Source organism: Gadus chalcogrammus, chromosome 16, assembly GCF_026213295.1.
Source record: "Gadus chalcogrammus isolate NIFS_2021 chromosome 16, NIFS_Gcha_1.0, whole genome shotgun sequence".
Lineage (NCBI taxonomy): Eukaryota > Metazoa > Chordata > Actinopteri > Gadiformes > Gadidae > Gadus > Gadus chalcogrammus.
In genome coordinates, this window is record NC_079427.1 from 15,101,392 (window position 1) to 15,121,436 (window position 20,045).

General features: G+C 46.9%; 1 protein-coding gene across 1 annotated transcript; it reads left to right on the plus strand.

The window, feature by feature from the left end:
- Positions 1 to 215: 215 nt before the first annotated feature.
- Positions 216 to 18,447, plus strand: LOC130406649 (P2Y purinoceptor 2-like). Its single transcript, XM_056612323.1, has 5 exons — positions 216 to 290; positions 14,022 to 14,376; positions 14,710 to 14,878; positions 15,567 to 15,871; positions 17,987 to 18,447. Exons 2-5 carry the CDS (start codon positions 14,040 to 14,042, stop codon positions 18,205 to 18,207), a joined length of 1,032 nt encoding a protein of 343 aa, XP_056468298.1. The 5' UTR covers positions 216 to 290; positions 14,022 to 14,039; the 3' UTR covers positions 18,208 to 18,447.
- Positions 18,448 to 20,045: the final 1,598 nt, after the last annotated feature.

The following is a 20,045-nucleotide window of genomic DNA, read 5'->3' on the forward strand; positions in this document are numbered from 1 at the left end:
CGGATAGTGATGCGAAATGTTCCTTTTTTCTGCGCGCTCCTGCGTGTGTGTGGGAGGGGGGGGGCGTCTACTCTGGGAGCCTCTACATCTCCAACTGTGCGTCACGTGTTACAGCTCGCGCTCTTGGCGAAGTTTGAGACTTCAGTCTTTGAGACACCTCCGAGAGATACGCACGTTTTTTCGGCCACACGGTATTGGTATTTGACCTGCTCTTTGCTAACAACCTGCTCTTTGGATTGCTTTCCAATTCACATTTGCTGCAGTTTCTAAATTCGTTCTACATTTGTTTGGTGAGTTTTAAATAACGCCTATATGTTCTAATTTAAAGTGGCTGCCATGAAATGGAAATTGGGATCACTTTCGGTTTCTTGTTATAACATTTGGATAATCGTTGTCGTTGTGCAAATTCAGTCCTTAGACTCTCTGAAGGCAAGGAGTTGGCTCGGGAAACATGGGCTTATATGGCCCTGTTGTAGTGGTCAGCAAGGCGCTGTGCATGGGGCATCATCAGTCGCGCTTAACGTTTCTGAGGGTTGGATAGCCTGGAAAAGTTCACTGGTTTCGGCCGGTCCTGGGGACCCATGAAAGGATGTGAACATTTAAATTCATCTTATATGTCCACATTGGATTGGAATTGACTTAATACACTCTAATTACAACTTTGAAAGGTGTCAGAAATGTGTTTTAACAAGAAATGCATGAAAAAATCTATTATTTAAGTCTAAGATGAATGAACACTATTGCAACATTCATCTTTTTCCCAACAACCTGTCTAGGCTATCTACTATGGAAGCATATATGTAGCAAAATTCAAATGGCAATGCAATTTGCAATTACATTATGCAATTGACAATTCATTATGCAATTTTATAATGTAATTTGTAAATACGTTATTCAAAGTGTATTTTTATATGCAAAGTTACAATTCAATCCTCAATTAAATTTGTAAAAGTTATAACAATACAAATAGAATAACATTTTGTCAAATTCTTTGAGTTCCTTTTGTTACACCTTTCCTGCTTCTTGGCTCTCAGACCGTAGTCCGGGAGCACAGGGGAGACGTTCCCTCCAGGGCCGATGTCCTTTCGGGCCGGGGGTAACACCCTTCACTATAACCGGCAGTGGGTCTGTTTATAGGTCGGAAGACACGGGCACGGATTCTCTGCGTTTGGTACTTTATTCAACAGTACACGTAACTCAGAAACACAACCGGTCTTGTTTAATTCCTCCTAGACTGACACTCGCTCAATCGCTCGTTCACTCATTCGTCGACTCATTCGCTGACGTCACTCACACACACACAGACATTCTCGCGCACACACATACGCCACTCTCGTAACACTACACCCACTCTGGATGACAATCAAAACAGATTTTTCACTCCAGCACAATAATACACCAACATGTCCATACAGATATACAGCCCCATACACATTCAATCTAGTTCAAAGGGTGCAGTATAACTAGTAGGCGTCGATTTAAGAGGAATGACGATAAAGTGTAGCTTGTAGTGCAAAGGCAAGAATTGAACAGTGTGTTGCGTTTAGTGCACATATTACAGTTGAGCAGAACAAATTCTGAAAAGGCATTACAATACCCATCGTTCAGACTACGAGTAGAAGATATAATTAGCATTTTAAGGAAAATAGTAGTACTCTGTAATCACTCAAAATACTAACAGAAAAATGCAAACCTGCAGAACCAAATGCAGTTTACCCCATAGTGCATACAAAGCATTACGTCAAGTTTTTCTTTCTTTTTTTTTTAAGTATAGAAAATAACAATTAGCTGGAAGAGCCTATAACAGTTGACTTTGTATCAAACATATATATATATATATATATATTTTTTTTTTACCTTTAAGTTCTCTTTTCTTTTCTCTTTTTTTTTAATATATATATTATATATTCTTTACCAAGAGAAATACAAAACATAAGCAATAAGCAACTTATTATTGTTTTTAAACATTGTAAACATTGCCCTTAAAGTCCTGGAACTGCCCATGAACACGGGCGCTCAGTGAGCCGGGCGCTCAGTGAGCCACCCACTCACCAAACTGAGTCGGTGGTCTACGCCTGCGCTGGGGCCTTTGAGAACGAGGGCTCTGAGGGTGCTGCACCGCCGCACAACCCCCACTGTCCTTTAACTCCACAGGAACAGAGGAGTCAAGGTGAGAAGCACAGCTACAGGGATGTCCACAGCTGGATCTGATGAGGGAAAGCTGGAGCTGTCATCAGTGTTGGAGAAGAGCTGGGGCAGACCCAGTAGAGTGTCAGCAGGATCTACGTCGTCTGGGGGTGACACCTCCATTGGTGTCCAGCTCTGGGCTTGCTCCAGGGCCCAAGTATTGTCCAGTGGGTCCCGGCAGCGATAAGGCTTTAGCTGATCGTGGTGAACCACCTTTACTTTAGTCTTTGGCCCTTTCTGGATTCGATAAACCAGGTCGTCCAACTGACCCAGAACGAAGAATGGCCCTTCGTAAGATGGGAGGAACTTCCTCACTCTGTTCTTGAATTTTTTTGTTCCTTTGATGAGGTACCACACAGCATCACCAACATTGTAATGTGTGCGGCAACAGTTCTTGTCATATTGTCTCTTTGCACGTTCCACAGACTCTCCGAGAGCATCTCTGGTGATTTGGTGCGCCAGCTCCAGTCGCTCTCGAAGGTGCTGGACATACTCAGGGGCTGAGGGAGCTGGTTCAGGGTCCGGCGGCAGGCCGGATACAAGGTCTACTGGCTCACTCACTTCCCGGCCAAACAACATGTAGTTCGGGGTGAAACCAGTTGCTCTGTAGGCCATGACAGCGTAGGGAATCATGAGGTCCCAATCCCAGTGGCAACGCTCGGCTGTCGTGGCCAGGATCTTCTGCAGAGTGGCATTGAACCTTTCAACTTGCCCATCGGACTGAGGACGGAAAGGTGTGGTGTGTGTTTTGTCGATCCCGAACAGCTTGCACATTTCCTGGAACACCTCAGACTCGAAGTTCCGGCCTTGGTCGCTGTGCAGTGTCTGCGGGGCTCCATAGCGACACACCCACTCGGAGGCGAGCACTTCAGCTACAGTTACAGCTTGTTCGTTAGGTAGGGGAAAAGCTTCGACCCATTTTGTAAAATAGTCCTGTATTACCAGCACATATCTGTTGTGGCGTCCAGTCTCATTCAGTGGCCCCATAATATCCAAAGCGATGCGCTCCATCGGCGCTCCGACTCGAACAGTGCCCATGGGGGCTTGTGGTGTTTTCCGTGGCCTGGCTTTTGATGCGCAGCTGGTGCAGGTGTTACACCACAGGGCGACGTCCTCCCTCATTCTGTACCAGAAGTATCGGGTTTGCAGCCGAGCTACCGTGCGCTCTACACCAAAATGTCCGCCAACTTGTCCCTCATGCATCTGTCTCATGATGTCTGGCCGGAAGGTGCGGGGCAGCAGTACTTGTGGATAGAATTGGGTATCGTCCAGGCAGTAGAAACGTCTAACCAGCACTCCATTTCTGATGTAGAGGCGTTTCCACTGGCTCCAATATGTCTTTGTGGCTGGGCTGCATGGTGAGACTGTTACCCATGCAGGACGCTCTCCGCTGGTTTCCAACCAGGTTCTGATGGGTGCAATGTCTGCATCGTCTTCCTGGGCTTGTCGCAGCTCCTCCAGGGACCAACCACCAAACAGTTCATTTTCTTTTGCCTTAGTCAGGTATATTTTCTCGGGGGACTTTAAGTTGTTAGAGTCAGCTGGCAGGGCCTTGTCTACCCCCACTAGACTTGCTTCTGCGGGAGCTGGGTGTCTCTCTACCCCCACTGGACTCAGCATCGCCTGGTTGATGTCAGAGTCCAAATTGCACTGCACAGCCTGGTGACTGATGTTCAACTGAGGAGGAGATGGGCTGGGGAGCTTACAAGGACAGGACTGACGGCAGGGTCTCCGGGAGAGGCTGTCTGCGTTGCCGTGAAGCTGGCCAGGGCGATGGATGATCTCGAAGTTGTATTCGCCAAGTCTCTCGAGCCACCTGGCGAGCTGTCCCTCAGGCTCCTTCATCCTTGTTAGCCACCGAAGGCTGCTGTGGTCGGTGCGCACCGTGAAGCGCCGCCCTAGGAGATACTGGCTAAAGTGTGACGTGAAGTCGACCACGGCTAGCAGTTCTCGCGGCTAGCTGTTCTCTGGTCAGCATCCTGTTGTTTCTACAACGCCATCCGGCGTGGTGGTTGCTTGACTGGGAGGCTTGGCATGGTTACGATGTCATGCTGAACCAGGCTGGTCCTGCCGAGGTCAGTGGGTCCTGTGGAGAACACATTCTCATAGGTGCACAGCAGCTGAGCTAGCCGCAGCTGCTCCTCTTGGTTAAGCTCAGTAGAGCTCTGGGCATAGAGCTCCTGTAGGTGCTGGGGGACTGGAGGGCGGCTGCTGACAGTCTGTTCAGGCTGGTTGTGGGCAACCACGTTTGTAGGCTGCGGAACCTCTACCGGCTGGAGGAGTCCCACCATGGCCCCCTTTTTAATGGTTACGGCACTGTTGCCTGGATTGAAGATGCGGAGGGGCATGGTCATATGGGGCTGAACTTCCACTAAAACTCGGGCCACTAACAGTCTGTGTTTTTCAACAAAGCCTTTGGTGGGGCTCAGCATCAATCCCCCTTCAACTGGATCTTTAAGGTGGATGTTGCCTCTTACCACAAACTCCTGCCCAGCCTCCAGCACCACCGTCCGGGCCACTCTCACTGAGTGCGCCTTTGGTTTGTTTTTGGAATCGAAATACGGCACCTCTTCTCCAAACAGCACAATCCGTTGATTCCCAAAATCGAGACGTGCCTGGGCCTGTCTCAGGAATGGATGGCCCAGCAGGGCTTCGTCACCAGCTATATCAGCAACCAGGAAGAGGACGCTCACCTGACGGTTGTTGATCTGGACAGGGATGTGAGCTTCGCCGAGCACGGGTATGTCACCAGGCCCAACACAGATCAGAGTCTCTACGATGGATGACTGAAGTGGAGGCCTGACATCTGGATGAATGGCGTTGTAATGACACAGAGGAAAAACACTTTTCCGAGCCCCACTGTCCAAAACAGCGCACACTTCTAGCTCGTACACAATCATGTGAATGTTCATTTCTTGACCCTGGGCCTTAAGGTGAAGCACAGCTGACCTTGAGCTTTGAGGGGACATGGTTGAAGCTAGAGCCCTAGTTGCATTTCTTGGTGAGGGGCAATTTCTCTTCATGTGACCCAAGCCTGAACAGTTGTGACACCGAATCTCATCCCATTTAATGTCTCTGGGGCTTTTACCTCTATATGGTGTGTGACTGTGGCTGGAAGACGAAGGTTTAAAGATGGCTGATGGGGGCGCTGTAGCTGTCTTTAATTCCTCTTCGTCGGTTCCCTCTCTGATCACCATAGCACGGGGCCTGCGCTCAGCTATGTCACGAGCTCCTGATTGCATGAGACCGGACATATGATGCTGCTCGCTTCGTGGTTTCATAGCGATGGGCAATGTCAAAGGCTTGGGCTAATGTTTGTGGGCGCTGCTCTAAAAGCTTTTGTACAATTTCTGCATCCCCTAGAGCATTAGTAAAGACTTCAACTCCTATGGCGTCCTGTTCAGCATCAGCCCTGTTGCTGTAGGCTACTGACACTCTCCCGTAGATGTCATCTCGCAAAACATGGAGAGCCTCACCCGGTTTGCGGACACGCTGTCTCAGCTCGATAGCTACTGCAGCTGCATGCTGCGAGGAAGGGCCGTATGCAGTTACTATCTCCTCCACCAGGCGGACGTAGTCCCACTGGGTGGACCGGGGATTTCTGTGAATGATGGCCCCGGCTGCACCCACCATGCAGAACTTCAATTGGACAGCCATTGTCTTTGCGGACCAGTAGTTAGCTTTAGCACAACTCTCAAACCTGTGCAGGAACTCTGTCCAGGGTGTGGTGCCATCATACTGTCCGGGTCTCAAAGTGGGGACTCTTTCTCGATGATCATAGTCATCCTCACTCTCGGAGGAGGGCTGATGTGACTTTGGTTGCTCACCTTTGCGAAAAGAGCTCTTTAACTTCATAGTCCGACTGTGCCCTGGCTGCGGCGAATGTCCATAGTTAATATCCTTTGATGAAGAAGGACAGGTGGTGCACAGGCATGTGGGGGCTGGGGGGCAACCGATCTTGGGGGTGCTGTGGATGTAACTCCCCTGGTCCGAAGAAAAGGGATTTGAATGTGGCGTTGCAATAGCAGCAGGTTGTGGAATAAAGTCACTTGGTCTGTTGGCCGAACCACATTGAAACGGTAGCTGTCCTCTTCGGAATTAATGAAGGGGTTCCAGCTTGAGAACTTGGGTTGAATGAGCTCACATGGTGCCGCCGCATGCTTCATTCTAATAGGCTCCACTTCACGGTGGAACACGTTAGAAAGTCCATAATAACTTGTATTTCCTTCACTCATATTGTCTATGGTTTCTTCCACATCACCGTCGTTTATCGTTACGAACGGGTTGGACTTTGAGTAGCCGAGATTGCACGGGCTACGACGGCTAGCGTCCGCCATTTTAGCTTAGCTGAATCAGGTAAACAATGCTTCCCGCTCATTCTTTTGTCTCTTCTAACTTCTCCGGTTTATTTCACCGTTCATTCTTTGCTCACCACTGCGTTTCCGTTTGCGTGAGAGTGTCCCTTCGTGGTCGCCAATGTTACACCTTTCCTGTTTCTTGGCTCTCAGACCGTAGTCCGGGAGCACAGGGGAGACGTTCCCTCCAGGGCCGATGTCCTTTCGGGGGTAACACCCTTCACTATAACCGGCAGTGGGTCTGTTTATAGGTCGGAAGACACGGGCACGGATTCTCTGCGTTTGGTACTTTATTCAACAGTACACGTAACTCGGAAACACAACCGTTCTTGTTTAATTCCTCCTAGACTGACACTCGCTCAATCGCTCGTTCACTCATTCGTCGACTCATTCGCTGACGTCACTCACACACACACAGACACTCGCGCACACACATACGCCACTCTCGTAACACTTTGTTCAAATTGAAAAGCTATAGCGTCCCCGTGATTGCAATCCACTTCGCCACGCTCCGTGTGTTGCGATATTCAAATTACATTTCAATCCGCAAAACGAACGCTTTGCAAAAGATTTGGCAAAACGGAATCCAAACGTTTTCCAAAACGGAATCCAAAACGTTTTCCAAAAGTCAATATGCAAAGTGGCAAACGTATCAGCCAATCAGCGTCTGGGCGGGAACTACGTCACTTACTCATAATTTCCTTGTTCACGTTCGTATGTGTCTTGTATTGAACATGTATTGTTTTTTGTATTGAATATGATTGTTTGTTGTATTGAACATGTATTGTTTGGTTTCTTCAATTACACCTCTAGTCAAGCAAACCAATATTTTTTATAAACCTTATTATTTTATTAGCTAAATGGCATATTCATAAATGTAAATACCCGAATCAGAAACCGCTTTTTGTTGTGTTCGAGAATGAAACCAGGCAATAGGAATGGGACAGCTATTAAAACACTTAGTGTGTGTGCTCTTTATAATACTTTTATTTAATTTAATGCTGCCTTTTTTATTTTTTGTGTCTGTATTTTGTATGTCTGCCATTTCTGTACCCCCTGGCTGTTGTTGTAGGCTATTGCTAATTGTCCATAAAATGTATTTAAAAAAAAAAAACGTTTGTATGCGTCAGGTCCAGAGCATGTGAGCGGAACGGAGCGCCGCGCAATTCCCGCTCCCCGCTCAGGAGGATGTCCGCTCATTCGCTCTGCCGCTCAACGTTGTGCCAGGGCGCTCCGCTCAAAACCGCTCCGCGCTCATCTTAAATTTCCTGCCGCTCCGGCGAAATCGCTCCACGCTCCGCTCAAATTTTCAAAGTACTTCCCAAACTCCATCTTGCTACTCTCGCGGGCACACGAGCCGGTGTTGCGGGGGGGGGGGGTGGAAGGGTCTCACGTGACGCGTTTTATCCAATCAGGTTGCTTGGATGCTCCCATTGAAACCCATTCTATTCTACGTGAACCACCTACATGTAAGCCGCTAGAAGCAGTTAGAGCGGACTGGAGCGGAGTGAAATCCCCGCTCCGGCCTTTGAATTTAAAACCGCTCTGCGCTCCAACCCGCTCCAACCTATTTCTTCCGCTCCGCTCCACCACCCTCCACGCTCCGCTCCGCTCACATGCTCTGGTCAGGTCAAGGGTCACCAATGGAGGAGATTATTGATACGCTCCGAAGTTTGGCCGATGATGTGGAGAACAATCGTGTTGAAGACACAGATGCAGTTGATAGAGGCATGTTCTGGGAGATAGGATAGCCGACTTATCCTCACTGGTACGTTTTGACGCCAGTGTGGTAATGTTACGCCTCGTCCCGCTACTCGGTCCAACACCCCCCTCTAGCGGCGGCAGGGCGTAACGGATTAATCTTCCCGCAACCCAGCTGTCGGCAATCCGCAATCCACGTTCCCTATTTCTGTCTGGATCCCCAGTCTGCCGGCGCCAGTTCGTCATACACTTCGTATCGCCTACCCGCTCTATTGCCAAGTCCTGTTCGTATACCTAGTCCCTCTGGTAATCCCATTTCCCCTTCTCTAGTTCTCCTGCTACCGACCTCCGCCTGCCTGAAGGCCGATTTAGGGTCGTTTTAGACCCAGAGACGTAAGCACGTAATTTACACAAGGGACTTGTTTTAGACAAGTTTTGATTTACGGTTCCTTTAAGGTTCCTTAAGGATTGCGCGTGTTGCAAGGGGATTCTCCGCCAGAACAGGAGGGGGAGCAACGAACGAATCTGTGGGCGTGGAAGTGGAAATCGCTGGCTTGTTTATATTTATAATTATCATAATTCGTTCTTGTGTTTTCTTCTTCTCCTTCTTCAAAATTCTTCATTCGCTTCTGTCACGGCCTTTTAAAAATGGCGCTATTATGCTGTAAAACCGGAAATGTGAGACTCCTGAAAGGATGTGGTTAGCTGGCCAATCACAGTCTTTGCGAGCTGCGTAGGGCCGTAGTGTTTTAGTCGCATAGTCAGGAATTTTGGCCGACGCACTTAAGCACGTAAAGGCTGGTTTATGCTCGGTTACGTAAGCGTAAGCGCAAGCGCAAGAGGCCCTTGCGCGCCCTTGCGCCCCCCTTGCGCGACTTCTCACGTCTTGCGTGCGTCGGGCGATTTTTCTAGACTTGCGTCATTTTTTACGTAAGCTTTTACGCGAGCCGCCCAGCCTGCAAGGCTGTGATTGGTTTGCTGGTCTGGTTACTACTTCCTGTCTGGAGTATCACCCGGCAGGCTCATATACAAAAGCATTAACCTGAAGTGAAGTTAACTTTGCTGCCAACACATTATGTTGTTTTAAAATGTAGAGAGATATGCACATTTATACAACCCCAATGATCAACAACTTCATCACCCCTGTTCCTCTGTCTGTTGCCATCATTCACTGTGTATGGGGAGAACACGATCTGGCACATAAACAACCAACGACTCCCACAGACAAAGACGTCATTCTCGAGGTCGTCTTCAACGAAAAACTTTCCTCCACATATTACTCCACCTACTGTTCTGGCGGTAAATTGCTTGGCAACACGCGCAACACGCGCAACCTAAAAGGGAGCATGAATTGCTTTGAGTAAATTTTGCGCAACAACGTAACACCAACGCTGAAGCATGCAGCCGCCTTAAGGCTGGTTTATGCTCGGTTACGTAAGCGTAAGCGCAAGCGCAAGAGGCCCTTGCGCGCCCTTGCGCCCCCTTGCGCGACTTCTCACGTCTTGCGTGCGTCGGGCGATTTTTCTAGACTTGCGTCATTTTTTACGTAAGCTTTTACGCGAGCCGCCCAGCCTGCAAGGCTGTGATTGGTTTGCTGGTCTGGTTACTACTTCCTCTCTGGAGTATCACCCGGCAGGCTCATATACAAAAGCATTAACCTGAAGTGAAGTTAACTTTGCTGCCAACACATTATGTCGTTTTAAAATGTAGAGAGATATGCACATTTATACAACCCCAATGATCAACAACTTCATCACCACTGTTCCTCTGTCTGTTGCCATCATTCACTGTGTATGGGGAGAACACGATCTGGCACATAAACAAACCAACGACTCCCACAGACAAAGACGTCATTCTCGAGGTCGTCTTCAACGAAAAACTTTCCTCCACATATTACTCCACCTACTGTTCTGGCGGTAAATTGCTTGGCAACACGCGCAACCTAAAACGGAGCATGAATTGCTTTGAGTAAATTTTGCGCAACAACGTAACACCAACGCTGAAGCATGCAGCCGCCTTTAAGGGGGGATATTTTACCGCGCAAGGGGGGGTTATGTATCTTACGTGCTTACGCGTTACGTCTAAAACAGAGCATATATCGGCCTTTACTACTCGATCCTCGCCTAGCCCCCACCTGCACGATCGCCCTCCCGGCTCCAGACCCCCCCGCCTGCCTGACTTCCCGATCCTCGCCTTGCCCCCTCCAGCACGATCGCCCTCCCGGTTCCTGACCCCCGCCTGCCTGACTTCCCGTCCACCGTCTAGCCCGTGACCACCTGATTGCCAGCCCGTTACCAGACCCCCGCCTGCCTGACTTCCCGAACGCTCCACGAATAAATTCCTTTGCCTTTATCCTGTCTCCGCCCGCCTCCCTGCGTCCGGCACTTGGGTCCCAGTAACCTGTACCGTAACAGGTAAACAGAGTGGTAAACAGAGACCCACCGTAGAGATACCCTTGGAGGCAATGGGAGGTGACGTAATTCCCGCCCATACGCTGATTGGCTGATACGTTTGCCACTTTGCATATAGACTTTTTGGAAAACGTTTTGGATTCCGTTTTGGAAAACGTTTTGGATTCCGTTTTGCCAAATCTTTTGCAAAGCGTTCGTTTTGCGGATTGAAATGTCATTTGAATATCGCAACACACGGAGCGTGGCGAAGTGGATTGCAATCACGGGGACGCTATAGCTTTTCAATTTGAATAAAGGAACTCAAAAAATTTGACAAAATGTTATTCGATTTGTATTGTTATAACTTTTTCAAATTTAATTGAGGATTGCATTGTCACTTTACATATTAAAATACACTTTGAATAACGTATTTACAAATTACATTATAAAATTGCATAATGAATTGTCAATTGCATAATGTAATGACATTTGAATTGCAAATTGAATTTCCATTTGAATTTTGCTACATATATGCTTCCATAATCTACTTTTTCATGCTTCCTATACTTGCAAGTTATAAGATAAGATAAAACACTATTTGATAGATCATACTTTCATTGCCAACTTCTCCATGATTGCAATTAAAATATTCTATGTTCTAACCATGCATCTGTTAAATACCGTAGATTTTCTGAACATGTTTTCTGAATTTCTTATTCCTTACAAAGATACTAAACTAAACTTACATTTCACTTAAATTCTTTCCTCCAGTATTAGATTTGTCTCACAGTATCACATAGGCTACCACAACACACCAGGGCAACACACTAAACTAATATACCTTTTTCATGCATTTCCTTTTTTCTTACATAAGTTATGTATCAGTTACCGTTCAGTTTCAATTATAAGTGTATTTAGTCAATACCAGTCTAATGTTGACATATAAGCTGAAGTGAATTTGAATTCCTGGCGAATGTCTAATTTCAAACTAACTTATCTGCGGTGGATATTGAGGCGTTCCACCTTTGGATGAGGACAGGGTGGAAGTCTCATCTGGGCAGCAGGGTGGAGTTGACCTAGCCTGGCACCGACCACCTACCTACTTCCGCTCAATTTTCATTTCACTTCAGTACTAGTGCTTCATTTGCATGGGTTCCTTGGAAGCCAGATTTTTTGGCTGTCCAATCAGCGAGAGATGGAGTGGCTGAGAATGATGACGTAGAGGTTGCGCGCCAGTTTCAGTTGTAGTCAGAGGAAGACAATGGAGAAGGATACGAGTGAAGCTATTCGGTCTGTTGTGGGATCGCTGCCGAATATCGATCAATTAAAGCCGGAGCAAGAACAAGCTTTGCTGAGTTTTGTTGATGGCCATGATGTTATGGCGCTTCTCCCCACCGGGTTCGGGAAAAGTTTGATTTTCCAGCTGGATCCGTTAGTGGTGAAGGAGCCGGTCATGACCAAATGCTATGCGTTTGGTTATGGCAGATCCAGAGTGGCACTGGGCAGATCCAATCATTTTAAAACTTCAACAGACACCCGCCTCCAAGTGAGTGAACGTTTGTCAATTGGGCAGTTCCAGACCTTCTGTACAAATGAAATGAAGTAATATGGTCTGGTAGGACCAGGCTAGAGCTGACCACTTTTGCGTCCGGAATTGGGGAGGCAGCTTTCTCCATCACCCCCTTAAGGGCTGTAGACCCACCTCTCTTTGTCTCTCTCTTTCCCTCTCTCTCTGACTCTCTCTGTCTCCACGCCTCCGCTTCCGTGCAACGGGGATAAATACAAACAAACACATTATCCGCAAGGTATTTCTGGACAACAGCGAAAGCTTCGTTTATTGAAGAAAATGTTGCGCAAAAGTTTGCCGTCCTTCTTGGACGTCCTACATTGTGGATCTTTGTTCATTGTGCGCGTTCTTCTTTTTCCAGCAGACTACACTGTGTCGGGGTGCTATGAGGTCACAATGCTAACGTAGCTGCCGCGGCTATCGCCATCCGGCTTAAACTCCCACCATAACGCCTCGTGCCCACTGCCTTCGTCCGTTGACTGATCCCCATTGACTTTGAATGGGGACGGACGTGCAATGCATTGTGGATCTGTGAGCTGAAGGCTCCGTCAAAAAGTTTAAAAAAAATCAACTTTTCCGGCAGCGACGGATCCGTCATCCAATCAGAACACGTATGCAAATTTAAGCACTGTGACACTACTCGGGCTCTGACGACCCTGGAAACATCCCCCATCTGTCAGCCAGGCCTTCTGAGTCCTTTGACTGACGGTGCAGTGGGCACGAGGCGTAAGGGTACGGTTGGACCTTGAAATGCGAGCCGTAACTGAGCTGCGCTGAACTGCACCTTCACTACTCAACCAAGCCGCACCGAACCAACCCGCACCCTCCGGTAGAAATGCGGCATAGTCACACTCACACCTATTGATGGGTCGTTTGAGACCGAATCAGTTTGAATGAACGAATCTTTAACAAGAACGAACCAAACTGATCCTTCTCTCTCGTTCGTCTCGTTCGTTCTCAGACTTGACTTCTTCCAGACCCACTAGTCGCTGACTCGCTGTTCGTTCACTGACTGTGAGTGGTGAAGGGGGAAGAGGCTTAGTGATCGAGCCTATGATAATACGATTCAATATCAGTGAAATGGTAAATGCATGCTGTCTATGTACTTTCTGTGTCATGCCAGATTTATCAAATATTTGAATGTCTCGTCAATCTGTCTCGTTCTTTCATGGTTCGTTCTCCTACCGGGACCCCCGCCATCATTGCTAAATCAAGTCTATTATCTTGCTGATATGTTAAACATCCAATAATCAACTACATCCCGCTGCATTTGGTTAAAGTTGTAATGTTGATTGATGACTGACTTCCACGATCGTTTGAAAATGAGAACGAGGGAGGAGCTGAGTCTGTCAGCTGAGAACCGTGCTTTCCATGTTTCGATTCACCGCTAGCGGAAACTCGACTGAACGAACTAAGGAACGATTCTGAACGACCGTTCTTGGCGAACTGACTGACACCAACTGAATCAAGGAAAATAATCATCGAATCCAGCACTAGTCACACCCAATCAGAGGAGGAATTTCCTGCTCTCTCCCATTCAACCCCATGCTATTCACCCGACTCACCCATGGAAATGATTGGGAGTCAATGGAGGCTGAGGGAGGAACGTCCTCCGGCATTAATTTTCAATAGGCGATAGGGGGTGCTAATGTCCCTTTACCCAGGAAAACAAACATTTCATATACAAAGGCATTAAAGTAGTCATATTTAAGGGCATTAGTTCATTACAGTAGTCTGGGCAAAATGAGAGAGAAATATGACATAATGAACATTTCTAAAACACACCCAAATAAAACAGGATTATCACTTTTCTCCCTACAGGGGTCCCCAGCAACCAGGATGCATTTTAGCAACAAGTCTGCGGGGTCGACCCAGAACAGTAGCGACTCATGTCCTAAAGGAGACTACAATATGGTCCTCAAATACCTGCTGCTGCCCATCAGCTTCTCTTTGCTCTTCTTATTCGGCCTCTCGCTGAACGCCTTCGTGCTATTCTTCATCAAGTTCCGCACAAAGCACTGGACCCCGTTCACCATCTACATGCTGAACCTGACCGTGTGCGACACCCTGTTTGTCTTAATGCTGCCCGTGGCGATCTACCATCAGGTCAAAGACTGGCCCTTTGGCGAGCCACTCTGCAAAATCACCTTCTTTGTCGTAAACGCCAATCACTATGGTAAGCAGTACGTGTAGTGAACAGTATTAGGGCTTTTAAGTATTTTTGTTGTGATGGCTACATAACTACATCTCAAAAACTGATATAGTAGCTAACATCCTACAAAGTGTGTGCTAAATTCAACACAGAAGAACTGTTTTGAAAGGTAAGTGCAAGTCAGAGATGTGCTCATAAAACTAGAGGGGTTGACTATGTAATATCGTGGCCTCAAAATACAACACATGACACATTACCACATTCAACACGTGCATAGAATGTTATCATATCCCATCATGTGTTAAAAAAGGTTGAATGCATGCTACTGCAGTGTTAACACCCCACCTGTGCCTACAGGCTCCATTCTTTTCCTGTCCGTCATCAGTCTGCATCGCTTCATTGGCATCTGCTACCCGGTCCGTTCCCTCAGCTGGAACAGCACTCGACACGCAAAGCTGGTGTCCGTGGGCGTGTGGGCCTGTGTGCTCTCTAGTCAGGCACCCATTCTCTACTTCTCCGGGACCGAGTGTGGAAGCAACACACACAAACCCCCCCCCCCCCCACACACACACACACACACAAAAACTGGAAGGCAATGCCCGGCATAAGGGAGTGTCATGTTAAAATTTGACTGTCTATAAGGTTGATTAGCAGACAAGAATATTCGAACCAGAGTGACCTCCAGTGTCCTTGTTATAAATGATTAAAGGGATACGCAGAGATATCTGTAGATTGGCAGATGCCTGTCAGTGTCTTACCCAGATTCAGACGAGTTTTTTAATACCGTGGGCCTAGTGTGTTCGCCTGGTTAGCATTATGGAACACATTGGAACTCTATGGAACATAATGAAATGCATTCCCCTCACATGAGCAGGAGCTAGGCTGTAACATTGTCATTAGAAGTGGCTAAAGGAAAGCAAATGCTAACCTGCCAACTCCCCTTCTGGACACGGAAATGTGAATTTGGAATTAAACAACTCGTCTGAATCTTGCCAATTTATCCAATTCACAGATATCTCGGCAGCAAGGGTTAAGCATCACTTTCAAGGATGCCATAGGTAAAATAACATTGGAGATCGATCCCAGTACAGTTTGGTCGGGGAGTAGTCTTCCCTCTACTATAGCCACTGCACATCTCACCCAACTCTCAGTAGTTTTGGACGCCCAAGAAAGCTACACTTGCATCCAACCACAATGTATCTATTGTTTACCAGGAAGTACGGCAAGGACATTCTTTGCATAGAAGACGGGGGGCTCCTGGATGACTTCCTGGTCTACAGCTCCGTGATCTCTGTGGTGATGTTCGTCCTGCCCTTCATGGTGGTGATGGTGTGCTACAGCCTGATGTTGCGCAAGTTGCTGGAGCCCAGCTGGGGATCAGGGGAGGGCCAGCAGGGACTCGGGGCGGCCCACCGCACCAAGCAGAAGGCGTTGAAGATGATCATCATCGTGCTGATGACGTTCATGTTCTGCTTCCTGCCCTTCCACATCTCCAAGAGCCTGTACTTCTCTGTCATATCCCTATATTATAACCACCGAGAGCAGGTCAGTGCTGCACTTATCCTTCAATCAGATTTATGACACACAGGATCTGTCAGTTTAAATCTACATTATGTCGTTTTTCGACGAAGTTTACAGACACTACGTGAAGACGCATGAGAGACGCGATAAAGCAGAATAGAAGAGAAGAAAATACAATTGATAATAATGGATATTGGATACCACATAAAGTAAGCACATAAAATACACCATAAGAAAAGAAAATGCTAACTTCACATTTAAGAAAGTCTACTGGGGGCAGTTAATTTCAACATCAACAAAAGTTTAGCCTCTTTTTTTTCACATGTGAATTGGAATTCAAGTGACCTAAAATATTCCCATTGGCCAAGTCCGACCTAAGTGATTCTCACTGTTGGCGATAACCTGATTGAAATCAATATCACAAGAACGCATGGATTGAAGAGCGCTTGTTTGAGTCAATCTTCGAAAAATTTTAGTTTCACACTAGAGACGCTAGATGTCGGCAATACCAGCCTTTAGCTTGGTTGATGGAATACCCCCCAGGTTAGGTTGGCAGCGTTAGACACATGGTGATATAGCGATGCTATAACAGAGCCACTTCTGTGTCACAGCATACCTAGGCTTTGAGCGCAACATACCTAGCCATCCCGCTAATCGAGGTTCGTAGTATAGCTCACAGAGCCGCAGAAGGGTTTGTTGTCGTGACTTGGCTGAAACGCTACAAAGTCGTGACTTTAAGGCCACGTTTATATGTAGCAGGAAATTTATAGAAACGAATATTTCCCCCCCTCCGTTTTCAAAAATAACACTGTGCACACAGCATCGTTTTCAAAAAAGTTGTCGTTTACATCAAAACACATAAATACGCCGTTGAGCCATTATAACTATGCCAAACCTATGGGCGGCAGTGTAGTAGAGCTTATATCGGGGAATCGGGCCCAGAAAGCCCGACCCGGCCTGAGCCCGTGCACTTTCTGTCGGCCCGACCCGACCCGACCCGACACATTAACCGTAATTATGAGCCCGAGCTCGATTTCAACCAGATTTTTTTTTAATACATATGTAACTTTGTACACATTTGTTACTAGGCCTACTCTGCTAAATATATATGCAAGGGATAATGTATAGAACGCCGGTCATTATCGGGAAAATAAGCCCCGACAGGGCAGGAGTACACCGACCGACGCGCAGCGGAGGTGTCCGCCTTGCCCTGAAGGGGCTTATTTTCGACAATGACCGGCGACGATCTATACATTATCCCGCTTATTACACGGCTACTTGCCAAAACGAAAAAATAACTTCACATGGTGTGTCTTTTTACAATTTATTCGTTACCAGCATTCTTAGTGTTGATCAGCAGAGAAATAATTTGTCTGCAAAGACGGTGACGTCGCTTAGCAACGGAAGACGCTGGGGTTGACAAGTCACCGGACTACTACCCATGCAAGTGAACGGAGCGTTCCACGGCATTGAGAAGACCCGTGTAATAAAGGCCTATAATATTTCGTCGATCAAAGGCCCGGCCCGAGGATAGTGATGGGAAATATTGGCCCGACCCGGCCCGCGGGTCAGATCGGGTCGGGTCGGGCTCGGGCTCGGGCAGAGAATCTAAACTCTAGTAGGGAGAAGGATAAAGCCATGCAAGCCAATCAGACTCCTCAGAATCAACAACAACGAATAACACGAGCGTCTTCCTGTAACAAAAAAACTGTAAACATATGACGTTAAGCATTTCCTGACATAATGTGACGCTTCAGAACCTAAAAACCTGTTTCTCCCCGTTGACACGACAACACATAACCAGCTTTTTCAGAAATCTACACTTTGGCCGGAGTTTTTAGAAATGATCGTTTTCTGTGACAAAAAATTGCGTTTACGTGTAAATGAGAGGCCAAACCGCGTGGAAATATCTGCGTTTTCCCTTTGTGTAAACGGGGCCTAAGTCGTAATTTACGGGTTGAAAAGTGTCCCTGGAACTCAGCATTAAATGGTGCGTTTTCCCAGGATGGCAGGTGATTGTTGATTGACAACACCTGCCACTATCTCTCAATGTCCTGAGAGCAATGCAAGATCTTCTCATTCATATGAAATGGTTCAAGAACATTTTGTTTGGATCTTCCTTCTGTGTCTCCTGATCAGATGACCTGTGAACAGCTGGACGCGTCCTACATAGCCTACCAGGTGACCTGTTTGATGCTCACTGCCAACAGCGTAATGGACCCCATCCTCTACTTCATGGCTGGCCAAGACTTTTGTAAAACCATGCAGAGGAAGAAACAGAAAAAAAACAGCAGAGGGCTTACAGAACGATTTTTATTAGGGCTGTCCAATTAACGCTTTAATTTCGATTAATTAATCCTACAAAAAATAACGGGTTCAGAAAATTAACGCAGATTAATCGCGCTTCTACAGTGCCCTTTGACCCGGTGCGTCATTTGCGTTGAAACAAAATGGAGGCAGACGAGAAGACGCTGCTCGGCCCCTTGAACGGAGAATTCAAGTTTAAACAACTCGGATGTTTATTGCGGGGGAGGAGGAGCAAGGTACGTTTTATTGCTCTGTTTTCTGGGAATAATTGACACAAGCAGAAACCAGAAAACAAGACGTTTTTCGTTTTTTCGTTTTGTCAAAAAAACGAAAATCAAAATCTTAATTTGTTTATTCGTTTTTTCGTTCTTACTTAACAAAACGAATTTACCACTCAATATCTGGTTTCCGTCGGTGGGCGGGTCCTCTTATTGGCTAGTGTGCTTCGTTGCCCTGGGCTCTTCAAAATAAAAGTTCTTCCGTTTGATAATGTCGACAAAAATATTACAGTATTATAGACACTAGCAGTCACAGAGGAACACACCACCCACAGTCAAGACTGACACGGCTTCAAATAACAATAATTGTATTCATAATCATTTGAAAATGAGAACTTATGAAGTTATGATGACTTCAGTGCAGTCGATGTTTAGCCACAGTTAATACATGCAGAGTAGACCTGAGGGCTTTACTACGACATCATTGTCTGGCTCTGGGGTCTCATTTATAACCGTTGCGTACGCACAAAATGGGGCTGAAAGTGGCGTACGTGACTTTCAACGCCAAGGTTGTGATCTATAAAAAACTTGACGGGAGAATGTGCGCAGCCTTAAGCACATTTTTTTTTAATTTTAACCTGTATCATGCGTTAAATCTATGTAATCAGAATAGTTTAAGGGTGCACTCACACTAGGCCATCTGGCCGTGGCCGTTGGCCGTTTTCACACTAACCGTGCTCAACTGGCCCCATTGTTCTCTGGCCTGCACTCACACTCAGCCATCTGGCCGTGGCCATTGGCCGTCGCAACTGTGGCCTGGCCACGGTAGGCTCTTGTACATACGTCATCACGTCGTAACACAACATCACCAAGCGTCCGCTGCAAGGACCATAATAAAGTCTGCCGCCAGTCAGAGTTTTAACAACAATGGACAACAACACAGAGAACACAGTTCGCACTTTGCTGAGTCTGTTGCTTATCGTCTGCCCAAATGGCTAGCAGACACTCGACTTCTCTATGGGACCAACGTGAACCAACAGTTGAACCGCTTGACTCCATGTTTACCATTTAATGGGAAAGAAGGCTTGTCGCCTTTATTATGTCCATGGTCGTCGCATGGACTATACGTCATCCAGCTCACACCTCTCCCAAGTGGCCAAGTTGGCCTGGCCTGGCCAGACTGGCCACACTCACACTGGCAGATTTGAGCACGGTTAGGTGTGAAAACGGCCACGGCCACGGCCAGATGGCCTAGTGTGAGTGCACCCTAAGTCAACTGCGTTATTTCTCAGTTATAACTCCAGAAACATCTCCTTAGAATCTCTATATTTAATCCCGTCACTCCATACTGTCCACTGACGGCACGACTCCATGGAATAAAGCATCTGTCCAACATGTGTCAATAACATAATTTTTTATGTGACACTGTAAACACTAATCAAATCAAATGTCAATTAAATCCCAAGTGTGGAAAACCAAGCCACATACTCACAATCGTTAATATTATTGTCCGTTCCTCTTGATGCTTTTCATGACAAATCAGGCATTAAAAAGGGGTTATGTTAAAGAACATTTTACGTGGGTGATTACAAACTGATTATCCAAGATGTTCTCGGTCAGTCTTATTACGTAACCCTATAAATACAG